General features: G+C 30.6%; 3 protein-coding genes across 3 annotated transcripts; 2 read left to right on the top strand and 1 right to left on the bottom strand.

Annotated features, from left to right (window-relative positions):
• Positions 1-233: 233 nt before the first annotated feature.
• Positions 234-1,526, bottom strand: LOC124925021. Its single transcript, XM_047464997.1, has one exon. The coding sequence runs from the start codon at positions 1,524-1,526 to the stop codon at positions 234-236; it is 1,293 nt and encodes a 430-aa protein (XP_047320953.1).
• Positions 1,527-8,315: 6,789 nt separating this feature from the next.
• Positions 8,316-10,684, top strand: LOC124923803 (yrdC domain-containing protein, mitochondrial). The gene is made up of 4 exons (XM_047463779.1): positions 8,316-8,709; positions 9,077-9,252; positions 9,456-9,747; positions 10,391-10,684. The coding sequence occupies exons 1-4, from the start codon at positions 8,417-8,419 to the stop codon at positions 10,464-10,466; spliced, it is 837 nt and encodes a 278-aa protein (XP_047319735.1). The 5' UTR covers positions 8,316-8,416; the 3' UTR covers positions 10,467-10,684.
• A 1,036-nt stretch (positions 10,685-11,720) lies between these two features.
• LOC124923802 (4-hydroxy-3-methylbut-2-en-1-yl diphosphate synthase (ferredoxin), chloroplastic-like) lies at positions 11,721-16,709 on the top strand. The gene is made up of 20 exons (XM_047463778.1): positions 11,721-11,850; positions 12,169-12,382; positions 12,474-12,631; positions 12,807-12,913; positions 13,048-13,148; positions 13,234-13,310; positions 13,442-13,561; positions 13,695-13,925; positions 14,003-14,119; positions 14,229-14,303; positions 14,401-14,478; positions 14,592-14,651; positions 14,752-14,814; positions 14,958-15,102; positions 15,214-15,352; positions 15,687-15,764; positions 15,855-16,014; positions 16,085-16,183; positions 16,251-16,355; positions 16,452-16,709. The coding sequence occupies exons 2-20, from the start codon at positions 12,175-12,177 to the stop codon at positions 16,557-16,559; spliced, it is 2,229 nt and encodes a 742-aa protein (XP_047319734.1). The 5' UTR covers positions 11,721-11,850; positions 12,169-12,174; the 3' UTR covers positions 16,560-16,709.
• Positions 16,710-17,062: the final 353 nt, after the last annotated feature.

Below are 17,062 nucleotides of genomic sequence, written 5' to 3' on the forward strand. Positions count from 1 at the left end.
TTTTTCCCAGTATTATGGGAATAAATAAAGTAAGGTAAAGCAACTCAGGAACACTAAACAAACATAACATTAAGTCATAATAACACACTTAAGATAGACACACAGACAGAGACATGAAGAAGACTCTTTAGTATGAAATTGCATCAGCAAATTCACTACTAATATAAACCCCCCAATCATCTCAATTTATTCCCACATGACATAAACAACATCAACATAGACACCACAACAACCTACTGCCCCTCCTTCATGGTCCACTTATGAACAGAGACGCCGCTGTTCCTCAGCCCCGCAAACACATCCTCACATGCACCACACCCGCGTCTCCCACAATCCTCGCACCGAACCAACACTTGATCCGTCTTGCATATCGCCCCACTTTCGAACATCTGGAAGAGAATCTTCAATTCAACTTCCCTTCCGTTCATTATCAACACCACAAAGTCACCTTCCATAACAGTCTCTTTAAACCAACGGATGAAATCAAATTCATCTTCTTCCTCTTGCGGTGGTTCGCTGCTGGTCAGAACTCTCTCAACACCTCCCATCCCCGGATGGTAAACAAAAGTGATCCCAGGTTCCTTAACGTAAGCTGAAAGGGCGGTAGCGTCATTCTCGATAACATAAGCGTTGAAAGCTTGCGGTTTCATTGGATACGTCGCCTTTAACTTCTTCACAATGTTTGATGTCATGAACTCCCCAGCATTTATGCTTATGTAAACCAACCTATTTCTTGTCGAAATATTCAAAGGCTTATTGGAGATGGAAGAAGAAGGAGAAGGGCAGTCTTTTGGGAGTACAAACCGATTGACAATAATTTTCTTGAAAATAACCAGAGTAAATGAACCCATCATCCCACAAACGTGAATGATTTCCGAATTTCTAAGGAAAGACGACACGGGTATGACTGATCTTATCAAGCCGGCGTTGTAGAAGCTACCTCCGATGAGTATAGCTCCGGTGCCTCCAGGTTTCAAGACACGTTCGATCTCGAGAACAAGAAGGGCGGGAACCGAAACGCGGTCTATGGCTCTGGAGAAAACGAAGTCGAAATGGTTATCAGTATAGTCCAGCGAGTATATGAATCGTTTTCTGGCCAGTGAGACAAATGGGTGTCTATGGATTCCAACAGCATCGGATACACCGGATTTGTGTAAAGCTTTAATGGCGGATTCTGAATCTTCGCCGACGCAAAGTGATTTGGAGTCGGAATCAAGCAAATTCTTTTCAATCAGCTCTTTAAATACATTGGAAGTAATATTCTCGGTTTCATCGCACCGAGCCCAAGGAAACGAGCTGATGAAAGGTAACGTAAAAGCAGAGTGATTCGATTGCGACTCTGAGCCAAGAAGATTCAAGGAACATTTATCGAAATTCATTGCGATTGGCTCCATTGTTCGAATATCGTGAACAATTTGGGTGAATGAAATGGCAACCATAGTCAATGCGAAAAACAGAATCCTTAGAAGCAAACGCTTAGCTAGTGATCCACGAAGGATCTGCAATTTGAGTAGCTTGAAAACCATTGTAGGTCCACGGATGGCTTAATTTGTTGTTTGTGATCAAACAGAGAGTAAAAAAACTCGAAATTGAATTCAAATCTAGATGAGAGAATGATCTAGCGAGTGCAAAACCTGGAGGAGGTGTGATTTCCACCCACGAGGAGACCCATTGATGTTTGAAATCCTAACCAGACCATTCTCGGAACCCTAATCGCCATTGGTTTCAACCAATCCATCCCGTTATCAAAAAACCCACCTTACATTATTTGGATCAGGAAAAACTCAGGCGAGATTTTACTACTGATATTACTTCGCCGGCCGGAGTAGATCTGAGTGGACTACTAGTGAGGAGTGTTGTGAGGAGGAGAGAGAGAGATATCGATGAGGGACAAGATTGGCATTTGTTTAAATGGAGGAAGAAGGTTCATAATCATCTTCTTCCTCCCTTGTCAGATGTCGGTGACACGCGTCGATTTTTGATAAGATTACGTCACTATACTGTCAGACTTATTCATTTTTGCAATAATTATTTATTAACTTTTGCAATAATTAATAATTAACGGCTAGTTTCAAATGACTGTTTATTTATTGTATATTTATATTCGTATTACTTTTAAGATTATTTTTAATCAAATCATTTATATTGAACCAAAATTATTTGAGGACATCATTAGTTATTTGGATAATAAAGAGTGTTATTTTTTTACTATATTTGAATACAAAAACTTTAAGTGGTTTATTAATTGGAATTATTTTTAAAATAAATTATGAGTTAAAAATCAATTAAGATTATTTGGATTAATTTTTTTTTATAAAAAAATAATATTTTATTAATGATTTAAATGATAAAATAATTAATAATGAGATAAATAATTTTTTGAAAATAAATCTAAATACCCAAATCAAACAAGCTCTGAGGTATATATATATAAATATATTGTATAGTTAAAAATATATATTTTATTTAATAATTTAACTGGTATGATTTGTCTTTATTATTTTTATTTGAACTGTAAATATGACGAGGTAAAATTGTTCGAAATACTTAAATATTATTTCAATTTTATTCTCATTCATCAAATTAATTAATTTATTAACTAAAATAAATACTTTTAATTTTAAATTATTATATATTAATACCTTTTAAATATTTTTATTAAAAGAAATTTATCACTAATAATTACTATTTTTCCTCACTCCAAATTTAAAAAAAAAAAATCAAATCCTAACTAAACAAATGTAATTCAATTAACTTTTTTACATTTTTTAATGTATATCTTTCAAATACATCTTTTTCTTAATTTGCTTGAAGTTCAATTTAGTGTATCATCTTTGCATTAGTTTTGGAAGACATCCATTAATTATTTTATTAGTATCAAATTATACCTTAACTAGTTAGTTGAGCTCATTTCCCTATTGAAGAATTACCTATGTGTATGCTATTACTGTTTCATGAATTCTTGTAATTGTTGGAATTTATAAATTTCTTAATTGTAAAATACGAAATTAAATGTGTTATTTGTTTCTCAATTAAACTTTGAAACAAAATAATAATTATAATAATGGATATGGAAGAGTGTCTTTGTACCTAGTTTTGACAGCTAATTAATAATGCACATGGTGGGGGTGGTGTGAACTGTGTGAAGTCTTCTATCTACCAAAATTATGTATATTATAAAAAAGAAAAGAATAAACTAAATTCCAAACTCAAATAAATAAATAAATGGTTAGAAGTTCATCTATAATTAACTCATAAAACTTTTGTATTCATTTGGAAACTAATTTATTTATTTAGAACACTTGTATTTCATTTGAATGAGAAGTTAATTAAATTTATCATTGCACTGATTTTTTTTTTTCATTTGGTAAAGAAGTTATAGTTAAGTAAATCACAACTTATTAAACAAATAAAATTGTCTGGAATCTGGACCATGAATTATGATCTCGCATATTATATAAATATTATATTTTTGTTTGGTATAAAGTGTAGTTGAATTAATAATTAAGTGAAATGATTAGTGGAATTGATCAAGATGATAGATGTTCTTAATATCAAACTTAATTTTTCTTACAAATGAGGTGATTGAATTGAAAGGTCGTATGTTATATTATTGTAGTTGTTTTTTTATCCAATTTAATGCATAAATAACTACTTTATAATAACACTATTTTTTTTATTAAAATATAAAAGTCTGGTTCTTGAAAATTTTATCTCATATAATCCACTCCCCACAAAGCTCAATTATTGTTTTGGGTACCAATAACACTGCATGAGATATTTTGCAACTCAATTTGACTAGCCACAGAATAACATCCAATTAATGTTACCATTTATTATCAAACAATAATTCAAATATGAATAACAATTAATACAATAATGAACAAATCATAGAAGTGTAGGTTCAAATTATTTAAAAAGTATATTTGATTCGACGATAATTTCAAACAAGTTTATCATGGTAGTTTAAGTGAAAAGAAACACTATAGGTAACTTATGGATTGGTAAGAATATTGCAGTGCAATTAAACCAAATATTTTAGATTTCTAATATTAAAAGCAAGACCATAACGATGGAGAATCGTGTTAACTTTTTAAATTCAAAAACAAAAATTATTCATTTAGGATTTGTTTGATAACTTTGGAATTGGAATTGAATGGTGTAATTTTAATTCTTAAATTTTGTTAACCATTTAAAATTAAGCTTTTGAATTAAAAGAATTTAATTCAAAATAATGTGATTTTATAGTTTTCAATTTTACTTTTTTTAAGCTCAAAATTACAATTTAAATAATTATTATTTTAAAATATTTTTCAAATAAAATATCTTATTATTTTATTATTTACAAAATGGTCAATGTGTTGAATAGATAATATATATATTTTTAATTTAGGAAGATAAAATTTCAAATCGATATATATATATATATATATATATTTTATATTTAGAAAGTTGAAATTTTGAACCGATATATATATATTTTTGTTAATTTAGGAAATTAACATTTTGAACCGATATTTTTGTTTTTTTTTTTAATTTAGCAAGTTAAAATTCTGAATTGGTATAGGTTATGTCAAACAAATATTTTAATTATAAATTCAAATTATTTTTATCAATTTTTTCTTAACATATAAATTGGAATTGAATTATAATTTTTTAATTTGTTCAAATATTGAAATTAAATTATAATTCAATTTCAATTTTTATAGAATTAGAATTTGAAATTCAATACCAATTTTAATTTCAATTTCATGCGTTACCATTAAAGAAAGAAATTAAGATTATATAAATAAGTGGAGTTTGTAATTATGGTTTACATGATAACTTTTTAATGAAATAAACTATTGATGATTAAAAAAGAAAAGTACCAGTAATGATAGATCAAATTTTTTTTTATTATACAGATTCCGGTTCATGGTACCCAACCCATTGTGAATTATTTGAAAAATGATAAATGTTAAAAAGGTACAATGTGACAACCACAAAGTCTACATTCATGTGTTGGGAATATTCTTGTTATGTTAGGCTGTTTCAAAGTCATTAGCATAATTATTCAGCTAATGCCTTCAAATCCTTATTTACATAATTTGTTTGTGTACTGTTTTGTCTTTATTGATGTTACTATAATTCTTAATCACTTTTTTTGATATTTTATTAAATTAATTTAGTTAATTATTTTTTCCTTTCTAATTTTCTTTTTAAAATTATTCGGATTGTAAATTTTATTAAATATTTGAAAGTAAATCAAATATAAATCCACTAGAGTGGTTGAGCTGAATAAAAGCTCAAGTTAAGAGGACAAATATAATTTCGATTATCTGAAGTGTGGAATATGAGTTGCTGTAATTTTATAAAATTAAAAATAAAATATAACAGTATTTCACAAAACTCAAGAGCTTATCTCAAACTGAGTATTGATTTATTTATCTTGTCATTAAATTTAAATTAGTTATGCCATATATATATTATTCTTTTTAAACATAAACTTCTTCGCTATAAACTATAATTCAAAATTAATATATTATTATATCTCTTTCTTCACATCATTAGGTTCATTATTCAAAGTAAAAATATTCTCTATTTTATTTACTTTTTGAAAAACTTTTTTTAATTTTATTTATTTATTTTATCATTATATCAATACATTTTAAACTTTTTTTTATTAAAAAAAATTATTACCTTTTCAAAATTATTATCAAATCATTATTATTTGAGTAACTCCAATCCAAACAATGTTAATGATTTAATATTTTTAAAATATATAGATAAATAAAATAAATAAAAACACCACAAATCAAAGTCTAGTGACAACACTGATCACCAACTTAGTTAAGGAATCTCCAATTATAAATATTCAATATTATTGATCCTTAGGCATTGTTTGTTTGTTTGTTAAAAAACATTTAAATAATTTATCGTTCTTACAAAATACCAAAATACTTTATTTCTCTTTTAAATAATATTTGTTGATAATTTTTTATCAAATAATTTAACTATTCACAACTTATACAAAATAAAACTATTTAAATAATTTTAATAAACATAAGCTAAGGCATTATTCTCTTTGAGTTTTTAAAATAATTCAAATAAAATTAATTTTTTAATTAATTACTTCTTAATGATCACATCACTTATTTTATTAATCAAAATATTAAAATATTTTTTATTTTAAATTATTATTTTTTATTTTATTTATATAACAATACCCTCTAAGTTTTTTTAATAAAAAATAATCCTCATCTCCTTAAAATTATTAACACTAATTATTTTATTTTTTCTAGATTTAAAAAAAAAACCTAATTCAAACCATGCCTAAGCGGATAATATTAGAGACACGTGTGTCCCACAACCACAGAGATATAGACCTTGATTGATTTAGCGAATATGTCCAATTGTGAAAAAAGTTGTCTATCAAATTAAGGAAAGAATAAATTATTACGAATAATTTAAATCTTTAGCAAATAAAATAAAATTAAAATCATTAAAAGTATAAACATACTTAATATTTCTAGTAGCTAGGCCTAGTTATTTTTGCTTACTTGATTAATCATTGAAAAATAAAATAGTAGACATTGAACAAATAGGTTCAAATGTCTTGTAGATAGTCTTTTACATTTGAATGGCTTCTTAGACGATGATAATGCACCTTTATATCACAAGCAAACCAAACAAGTTTGCGTGACATTGTAGGTAACTATGATAAATGACAAATCAAATAATCTGATTTGATTTATCAACATTCAATAATTTAAGCAATGATAACATGTCTCGTTTGGATTCAGGTTATTTAAATAACCCAAATATTTAAATAATTAATGATGATTTTTATGTTGTATTTTTTTTTTAAATATTTAAAAATATTAATATATAATGATAAATAAAAAATAATAATTTAAAATAAATAATATTTTATATTTTGGTTAATGAATTAAATAATGTGAGAAAATGGAAAGTGACGTAATATATGAAGATGAGTGACATGGGAGAAATTTGGGGAGGAAACAAGATGGAGATAACTTGACATTACCTTATTAGTACTTATTAATAGAAAAAAATAAAAAGTATAAAGAGAGAGAGTAGAAAGATAAAATTTAATATTTTTTCACCAAATATATTGTGTCACGTCATTCTTTCACTCATTCTTTTTTCTAATTTCCGGCTACCCATTTGTCTAAGGATGACAATTTAAAATCACCCCGCGAAAACCGAACCGAATTGTCCCATTTGGGACGGTTTTTCCTCAAAACCGAATGAGGATGAGGCGGGGATGATTCACTTTTATGTATATGTGTCATTTTATAAGTGAAATACATGCACTTCCCATATGAATAGCATCGAAATAAGTCCCTCCTTCTCATTTTTTATTTCTCATTTTGAAAATGGTTAAATTTTAAAATATAACTTATTATATACACACAAATATTATTATTACAGAAATATATTATTTTTACCATTTTCATAAGAAAATTATAAATCAACTATTTCATAATTAAATAATTTATTACATGAAAAATAAATATTATTCATACCCTCTATGGTAACATATAATTCTAAATCATTCAACAGTTTGATAGAGAATATGACTTAAATTAAAATAGATCTTAATTATCTGACCGCTATAGGTTATAGCTTTCCGGACCCTACAAAAAATATCTGATTCATCATATATAGAGGATGATATCAAACCGAAATAATCGGATCTGGACTAAAACTATATTATTATTAAAGCTATGATACACAAATAAATTGAGAGAGAATTTGAGGGAGGAAATGATGTGGCGCAATTTTATTAGAAAAAAAAAATAACAAAATTTCTCTCTCCTCACTTTTATCATTTTTCCAATAAGTGATCTAGTGACACATTATTCCTTCTCCCATTCTCTCCCTCAAATTTCCTCCCCTATCCCTCCTCATTTTAGTATTTGTTTTACTATATTATTAAATATATTATATACAAATAAATTTTGTAAAATAGCTATTAGATATTTTAGTATTTGTTTAATAAGAAGATTTGTTTGAAACTATTATTATGTTTTTGTTTGTTTGATTAAAATTAGTTTACAAAACACTCAAATATAAATGATTGAATATATTGAGTCGGATTTTCAAAATTTATATAATTAAATGTAAGATCTTGATTTAATATATCCGACATAATAAAATCTTATTTAAAATATAAAAAAATGGGCCGAATCTAAACCACAGGCCCGAATTTCGTCCATGACATTTTTTGAGTAAAATTGAATAGTGTTCGAAAGTTGGATGGCATAAATAGTACTTTGTGTTGCTCCTCCAAATGGCCGGCACTGAAACGGCCCAAGTAAATCGGAGCCGCCATTGACAGATGTGAAGATCGAGAGCGTCAATTTCTACAAAATTTTCTCTTTTCTTCATCCAACGCGTATGCTACAGTAGCATGCACTCGCTGTGCTTCAATTTCATCGGAAAATTGTATTTCTGCCACTCTTTAGCTGTTCCTAAGCTCGAATACAGGCATTTGCTGCAGCGCCGTCGAAGAATTGGTGGCTTTCCTAAGAGAATGACTTGTAATTCGGTTAAATTCGAGGAAAACGCCGAAACTAAGAGCAGCTTCGGTGTTATACGTCCAGCCGCAGAAGCTCACGCTGAGGATGCCATCGCGGCCATCAAAGCGGGGAAGGTCATTGCTATCCCTACAGACACTCTTTACGGATTCGCTTGTGACGCTTGGTACGAATCAAACAACATTCATCCCGTTTCGTATTCAATTTCAATGTTTTTCCTTTTCATGATTCTACCCTGTAGCCATTAGGGACATATCATTAGGTTTAATAGGAGACTGCATTGATTCTAAAACCTCAGTTTCAAGCTTTGAGGGGTTTACAAATGTCTTTATTTTCTTCTTTTATATAAGTTTGTGAAAAGTGAGAGGCTAGATAATTTTGGGTTTATAAGTAGACAAACAGATCCGTTTGAAAGGGAAACTTATGATAGTCATTGATACTGCTGTAGTGGATTCATTCACTAATATTTATGGCCATCCATATTTGTTTGTCATTTTTTGACATGCTTTAGTTTTATGTGGAATCTGTTGCAGTTTGTTGGAAGCAGTCAATAGGATCTATGAGATCAAAGGCCGCAAGCATACAAGTCCACTAGCAATTTGTGTTGGGGATGTCTCAGATATAACCCGTTTTGCTAACACAGATCACCTTCCCTCTGGCTTACTTGATGCTCTACTTCCCGGACCTGTCACCGTGGTGCTAAAGCGAGGTTTGGACAATAAGTCACCCTTATCGCGCTTCAAGAGTTTTGGAACTATTACAATTTTCTGGAAGTTGCAATAACCAATTTCTGGAATGTTTGTAAAGACCAGATTAAATAAACATGCCTGAACTTGAGATGCATTTGAAAGTTTTCCCTAGCTGTTAATTATTACATTTGGAGGTGATATTAGATATTCTTTTATTTTTCAGGGGAGTCAAGTATGCTAGAGAAGTCTTTAAACCCCGGATTGGAAAGTATTGGAGTTAGAGTACCTGACTATGACTTCATAAGGGTGGTTGCTCGTGGTTCTGGGAGTGCACTAGCACTTACAAGTGCAAACCTTAGTGGACAGCCAAGTAGTGTATGCATCAAAGATTTTGAAGGCTTGTGGGAACATTGTGCTTATATCTTTGATGGTGGCATGATGCCTTCAGGCCGTGCAGGATCAACTGTGGTTGAGCTTACTAAGCCAGGAAAGTACAAGATTCTTAGAGCAGGAAGGTAAGGAATTCTCCCTTTTCACAAAATAAATAAATAATCCAAATTCCAATATCAACTAAATTGCTTAGTATAGATGATATCATTTTTGCTAAGAGCCAAATTGCATTGCTGCATAATTATTCTATTGGTAATTTAGAGTGATGCTTTAGCCAATAGTTAAATTCTGTTTTCTTTAATAAATAAACAACCAAACGACTCTTACACAAGAGAAAGCTCAAGGAAAAAACTCAACATACTGAGATCGCAAAAGTCATCAATAAAACCCTCTAACCTATCGACATAGGTCAACGAAATCAAAAAGTGCCCAAACGGTAAAATGCATAAGTGTAAGTCCCATCACCTTTGTGCCAAACAGTGGGGAATTAAAAGATCCCCATCAAGGCGCTCTTCCACCACAGGGCTTCAATACCACTTTGTCTTGTGGAATTCGAAGCCCTGGAAGAAGGGAATGAATCTGGTACTGAAGCCCGAGGTGGGAGGTTTTTTGGTCAAACATTGTTCAGTCCGTTTTGATGGGATCTTTTTGTTTGACACATATGGCTTACCCTATTTGATTTTTTATTTCTGCAACCAGGAACACTTTTGAATTTTTTTCATTCTCTTTAATTAGAAAGCATAACTGTATATATTATTGTATTTTCAGTGCAAAGGAAGAGACAGTTGAAATCCTGGAGAGGCACGGTTTGGTTGATGATAATAATGATGCAACGTTCACATGACAGAATCAGTTGCCATTGGACTGAACAATGGAGGATTTTATACTGTCATTCAACAGTGTGATTAATTAGTTTGTTGTTGATCCAGAAGACTGCAATTTATTTGAATAATTTAAACCTTTTAACAGCACAGTTTGTAGCCAATTTCACATTGAGAGCTAGGGTTTGTTTCAAATGTACATTTGTAATGTGTTACAAGTATACATGTTTATGTTTATTGCATGCATGTGTTTTAGTAGGTTTTTCTTTTGAGTTTGTTTCAATTAGATCTTAGGAAAAACCACCCTAATTGTTTTGTTTGGTTTGGTTTTGTTTTTGTTCCAACTCAATTAAGGAAAAATCATGAATGAAACGATAGATTAAGGGATTATATCATATTTTTAGCGTAAAAAAGGAAATATAATTAAAAATATCTTCTTTTCTGAATGGTTATCTTTTTAAAATATAGGCTGAGAAATAAGAAAATTAGCTAATATTAATTCCCCACTGTCATTTTTCAAAATAAAAATAAAAATTAAGGTAAACAAAAAACTTCCCTAGTGAATTTTCTCATAGAAGAAAAAGGAAATCATTTTTTTTTATTTATTATTTCAAATTTTTAGACAATTAACATTAGTTTTTAAATTTATAATTACTGTTTGTTTTGGATAATTATAAACAGTAAATGATCATCAGCATTGTTATTATCTACCAATAATGTACTTTTCTTTATTAGTTTCACAAAAAATCAAGATAAATATTGTTTGACCAAAACATGTTGATATCAATAATTTTTTTTAAAAAAAAATAAGTTTTTAATCTATTTTTTAATTTAAAGATTTCATCAATGCAATTATTTTCTTATATTAAATGTAAATATATTAATGTTACTTTTTAATTTGATAGATATTTAAATTATTTTTATTTTTACTTTTTTACAATTTTTTATTGTGATTGTAATAATTAATAGGATAAAATAAAAAAATTCTAAAAAGAATCAATATATAATTTTTAATAATTCGACTTTATCACTAACTTCTTTTAAATATATATTTTTTTCAAATCCTTTTTAATATTTTAACAATAAAAATTGCCATAGAATTGTCAAATGAATTGTTTAGACCTTGTTTGATGTTTGGTAATTTAATATTATTTTCAAATAATTCAACCAACTATCACTTTTTTTAATAATATCATTCCAATTATCAATTCATTTTTACATAAATAAAATAGTTATTCAAATAACGAAAAATCAAACAAAAAAACTTTATTTATTTCTTCACTGACTATAGTCTCTTTAAATCAAAGCTCAGTCAGCATTGAATCACATTTGTACTTGCTGCATATTTGTTCTTGAGAGTGGAGCAAGGCGGGCGGAGATCGACACCGGTTTAATTAATCAAATCTTGTAATAATTTTCTCTTCTCGAAATCATCGCTGATCGATCTTTGTTATCGTCTTCTATTTCTTATCTCGCTTTGTTTTTTGATGCTGAATTATACAGTTTCTCTTGAATTTCGTCGTGAATGGATTGATTGATTGATAGTTTGATGCTAAGAAGGAATTCATGGCGAATTGCTGAATTATTTATTAATTATTTGTTTTAATTATTGAATTGATCATCAGGAAGAAATTCATGCATTTTTTTTTGTATTTGATGAGAAAGGAAACTCTGGTTGTTCGGCTGAACTAATTTGTTTTTAAATTTTATTGTGTGAATGTGAAGGAAAACATGGCATGTGGAGCTGTTCCATCTTCGTTCACTGGTTTGAGAAAGAACGACAATGGTTTACGATTTGTAAACGGTAGAAGTTTTGTGAGGATTTCTGATTTGCAGAGGGTGAGATTTGGAAGGAGGACTGTCTCTGTGATAAGAAACTCAAATCCTGGTCCAGAAATGGTTGAACTTCAGCCTGCATCAGACGGGAGCACTTTGTTAGGTGCGGAAGTGATTTTATATACCTTTTTCATATATATTTCTATCATAATGTGGAAGGGATAAATAATTTAAACCTACCTTTGTGGATGTAGTTCCTAGACAGAAGTACTGTGAATCTCCGAACAAAACTGTTAGAAGGAAGACTAGGACAGTAATGGTGGGCAATGTAGCTATTGGAAGTGAGCATCCAATAAGGGTTCAAACGATGACAACTACTGATACAAAGGATGTTGCTGCAACAGTTGAACAGGTAATCAATTGCCTTTGTCTATCCTTGTGCATAACTTACATCATTTCGGATCTCTCTGTTTCATTGGTGAACCCTTATTGAAATTGGTTGTACTTCTTTCAGCTGTAGATGCAATCTTTGTGTTTACTTTCAGATCTTAATTAATTTCCCTTTGAAAAATGATCGTGTGTTACAGGTGATGAGAGTATCTGATAAGGGAGCAGATCTTGTTCGGATAACAGTGCAAGGGAAGAAAGAAGCAGATGCGTGTTATGAAATTAAAAACACCCTTGTTCAGAAGAAGTATGATTATGAAATTTTGTTACGTGCATAAATATAAATATTTTGATCGAATCATTACCTATAGTATTGGAATGTCATATTTCATAACATGCATTCATTTTCTTATTACAATTTGAATATCATATTTCATGTAGTTACAACATACCTCTAGTGGCTGACATCCACTTTGCACCATCTGTTGCTATGAGAGTTGCTGAATGTTTTGATAAAATTCGTGTCAACCCTGGAAACTTTGGTAAGCCTAGTGGAAAATGTTTGTAATTTGTGTAATGTTAGGCTGAAGTTACTGTTTTTATAGTCATATGAGTGAGTTGTTGCAGCTGATAGGCGGGCTCAGTTCGAAAAACTGGATTACTCAGAGGATGACTATCAAAAAGAACTGGAGCACATAGAACAGGTGAGAACATGAGCTGGACCCTATTATTTATGTCATCCCCAACTTCACAGAAATGTTGGGAATTTGAACTGATGAAGTAGATAGGTTGCACATCTTCCACTTTAATGATCTTCTGCCATTAATTGCATCAGGTTTTTTCTCCACTGGTCGAGAAATGTAAGAAATATGGAAGGGCAATGCGAATCGGAACAAATCATGGAAGTCTTTCTGACCGAATAATGAGCTACTATGGAGATTCTCCCAGGGGAATGGTATGCATGATTATTCTTACAACTATGCCTACTACTAACTGCATTTTGTTTTTCTTTTCTTTTTCAGTAAAAGTACTAACTGCAATTTCATTTCCAGTTTAGATTTAACTCAGTAATCTTACATCCAAAACAGGTTGAATCTGCTTTTGAATTTGCTCGAATATGTCGGAAGTTGGACTTTCACAATTTTGTGTTTTCAATGAAAGCAAGCAACCCTGTTATCATGGTTCAGGCGTACCGTTTGCTTATGGCCGAAATGTATGTTCAAGGATGGGACTACCCGTTGCATTTGGGAGTTACTGAAGCCGGTGAAGGTGAAGATGGACGTATGAAATCTGCCATTGGTATTGGAACCCTTCTTCAGGTAAATATCTTATCATAAATGTGCACAAATTCCATGTACTGATCTCGTAAAGCTCAGTAGATTTGTTTAATATTCAGGATGGCTTGGGTGATACCATTAGAGTCTCTCTTACTGAGCCTCCAGAAGAAGAGATAGATCCCTGTCGGAGACTGGCTAACCTTGGGACTAGAGCTGCTGAAAAACAAAAAGGCGTGGTATGTTTTGCCTTGCATCTATAAATTTGATCAATATGTTGAGTGGTTAGTATTAGTTGAATGGAGTTTATTTCAAATTTTTTATTATTTGGGAAAACTTTCTTGTTAGGCACCATTTGAAGAGAAGCACAGGAACTGCTTTGATTTTCGAAGGCGATCTGGTCAACTTCCTATGCAGAAAGAGGTCAAAATTAATCTTTTTCTGTTGGGGCGTCTATTTTTTCCACTCTTTCAGTTTCTTTTCAGATACCTAAACTAGAAGTATTGTTTGCTTAATCTAGGGTGAAGAGGTGGATTACAGAGGTGTACTACACCGCGATGGCTCTGTTCTTATGTCTGTTTCTTTAAAGCAATTGAAGGTTATTCTTTAATTTGAACTGAATATCTGTATTCTTCAATTCAGACTTTTGTGTGCTAATTTCACTTTACCTGAATCTTGTCTTTTGCTGTCCTTTTCTTTTTTTTGTCCCAGAAACCCGAGCTCCTCTACAAATCACTAGCAGCTAAGCTTGTTGTTGGCATGCCCTTTAAGGTCTATTCCTATGTTTCTTTACCCTTTGATAAATTTATTAGCATACTTTTAAGCAACTTTACATGGGCATGCACTGATTGATTTTTGGTTGTCAATATAGGATCTTGCAACTGTGGATTCAATCTTATTGAGGGAGCTTCCTCCATTAGACGATAGTGATGCTGTAAGTATTCCCATACCTTAATAAAAAAAATCTTAAATTCTTTTAGTTATGTAGAAACTTCATCCAATGATGATTTTTTTCATTACCTAAATGGTATATGAGCTTTTAAATAACACTTATGTTGTCCTTGTTTTCATGGTCAGCGTCTTGCTCTCAAGAGGTTGATAGATGTAAGCATGGGAGTCATAACTCCTTTGTCAGAGCAGTTGACTAAGCCAATTCCCCATGCGATTGTCCTTGTAAATCTCAAAGAAATATCAACTGGTGCTTACAAGCTCTTGCCAGAAGGTGCACTTGAATCTGATCTTCCTACTTTGAATCTTTACGACGATCTGCAGGCTTTGGTCTTCTTATTATTGTGAAAAGTTACTAACACATTGTTAATGGACTAATTTGCAGGAACACGCCTGGTTGTATCTGTACGTGGAGATGAATCTTATGACGAACTAGAAATTCTAAAATCCATCGATGCTATGATGATTCTGCATGATCTCCCATTTACCGAGGAAAAGATCAGCAGAGTACATGCGGCTAGGAGGTATATATATACACACACATACCTAGACCTACAATCCTTACAAAGGAAGTAGATTATTAATTATTTTTTAAGCAAGAACATCCTTAAAACTACATAAAGATAACATCAACTGTAAAAATGATACAACCATATACAATACAAGGCCTTGCTTGATGAAGGAAAATCCAAATAACCCTATCCTATCATCGATTCAAACACTAAAATACCCTTATAAGAATATTTTAGTTATTTAATTAACCAAAATAATCCAGTTTTTCATCAAACAATATTTTATTTGCAGGCTGTTTGAATATTCCAAATGGTATGATTAATATATTTTTCATCCTTAATGCAGGCTGTTTGAATATCTTGCTGAAAATGGTCTGAACTTCCCAGTAATCCACCATATCCAGTTCCCAAGTGACACTCACAAGTAAATTTGCAAACTTATAACCCCTAGCTATTACATGTACAAATGTCCAGGAATTATGATCCTGAAAAAAACTCTAATATTTATTTGCAGGGATGATTTAGTCATTGGTGCTGGTAGTAATGCTGGAGCCTTATTGGTGGATGGCTTTGGAGATGGTCTTCTCTTAGAAGCCCCTGATCAGGACTTTGATTTCCTTAGAAATACATCTTTCAATTTGCTACAAGGCTGTAGAATGCGCAATACAAAGACAGTAAGTAATTTAATGTCCAGCCTTGGTCCTCATTAATTATTATTTTGTAAAATGTATACTGTAATTCCAGGAATATGTTTCATGCCCATCTTGCGGAAGAACATTATTTGACCTTCAAGAAATAAGTGCGGAAATAAGAGACAAGACGTCGCACTTGCCTGGTGTTTCAGTAAGTTCATAGCATAGTATTATTGTTTTTTTAAACAGTTTATGTAATTTGTTGTCGATTATTGCAGATTGCTATAATGGGATGTATTGTGAATGGACCTGGGGAGATGGCTGATGCAGACTTTGGATATGTTGGAGGTACTCCAGGAAAGATTGATCTATATGTTGGAAAGGTACATGAAGATTATATATCAAAATTATGTAAGAATGATGGGAATTGAAATAATTAAAAGTAACATTGTTGTGTATGTTTGAATTAATAAAATCAGACGGTGGTAAAGCGAGGAATCGAGATGGAGCATGCGGACCAAACCGCTTTAATCCAGCTCATAAAAGATCATGGCCGTTGGGTAGAACCACAGCTAGAAGAAGAGTAAGCAATGAAATTTGATCATTTTCAGCTTATAAGACAGATTCCATTAAACTGCTCGTCTTATTTTAATTGCGGATAGCATCATGGTATCCATTAAATAAAGTTATATTATTGAATTTGAGGCTTCTAATAGGAGTTTACATTGTTGGTATCATTCTCTATTGTTTTCTATAATAAGGTTATATAATTGCTATGGCCGGCAATTTGCTTTTGTATGAAAATGAAATTAATATAAATAGAAAATAAAATTAATAAGAAGATACAAAAGATTTTTTCTTATAAAACAACTAAAAAAAATCATTATTAATTTTTAAAGAAACCAGTCCTTTTTACCAATTTCTGGAAAATCAATTTAATAGTAAAATATTCTCTATTTCTTTTTCAAAAAAATATTTTTTTTATTAAATATCATAATTGTTTTGTATTTTTTATCAAATGACCTCAATCCAAATAAAGTAATTTTATTTAAAAATAATGTTTTCTTAATAACTTTGTTTGGAGTTCATT

Source organism: Impatiens glandulifera, chromosome 2, assembly GCF_907164915.1.
Source record: "Impatiens glandulifera chromosome 2, dImpGla2.1, whole genome shotgun sequence".
Lineage (NCBI taxonomy): Eukaryota > Viridiplantae > Streptophyta > Magnoliopsida > Ericales > Balsaminaceae > Impatiens > Impatiens glandulifera.

What these genes read in the sequence shown, in the direction of transcription:
- LOC124923802 (XM_047463778.1), top strand. Translation starts at nt 12,175, where the DNA reads ATGGCATGTGGAGCTGTTCCATCTTCGTTCACTGGTTTGAGAAAGAAC. An exon ending in TTGCTGCAACAGTTGAACAG is followed by an intron (nt 12,632 to 12,806) that starts GTAATCAATTGC and finishes CGTGTGTTACAG; the next exon opens with GTGATGAGAGTATCTGATAA. An exon ending in TTACAAGCTCTTGCCAGAAG is followed by an intron (nt 15,103 to 15,213) that starts GTGCACTTGAAT and finishes ACTAATTTGCAG; the next exon opens with GAACACGCCTGGTTGTATCT.
- LOC124925021 (XM_047464997.1), bottom strand. Translation starts at nt 1,526, where the DNA reads ATGGTTTTCAAGCTACTCAAATTGCAGATCCTTCGTGGATCACTAGCT.
- LOC124923803 (XM_047463779.1), top strand. Translation starts at nt 8,417, where the DNA reads ATGCACTCGCTGTGCTTCAATTTCATCGGAAAATTGTATTTCTGCCAC. An exon ending in CACCGTGGTGCTAAAGCGAG is followed by an intron (nt 9,253 to 9,455) that starts GTTTGGACAATA and finishes TTTATTTTTCAG; the next exon opens with GGGAGTCAAGTATGCTAGAG. An exon ending in AAGATTCTTAGAGCAGGAAG is followed by an intron (nt 9,748 to 10,390) that starts GTAAGGAATTCT and finishes TTGTATTTTCAG; the next exon opens with TGCAAAGGAAGAGACAGTTG.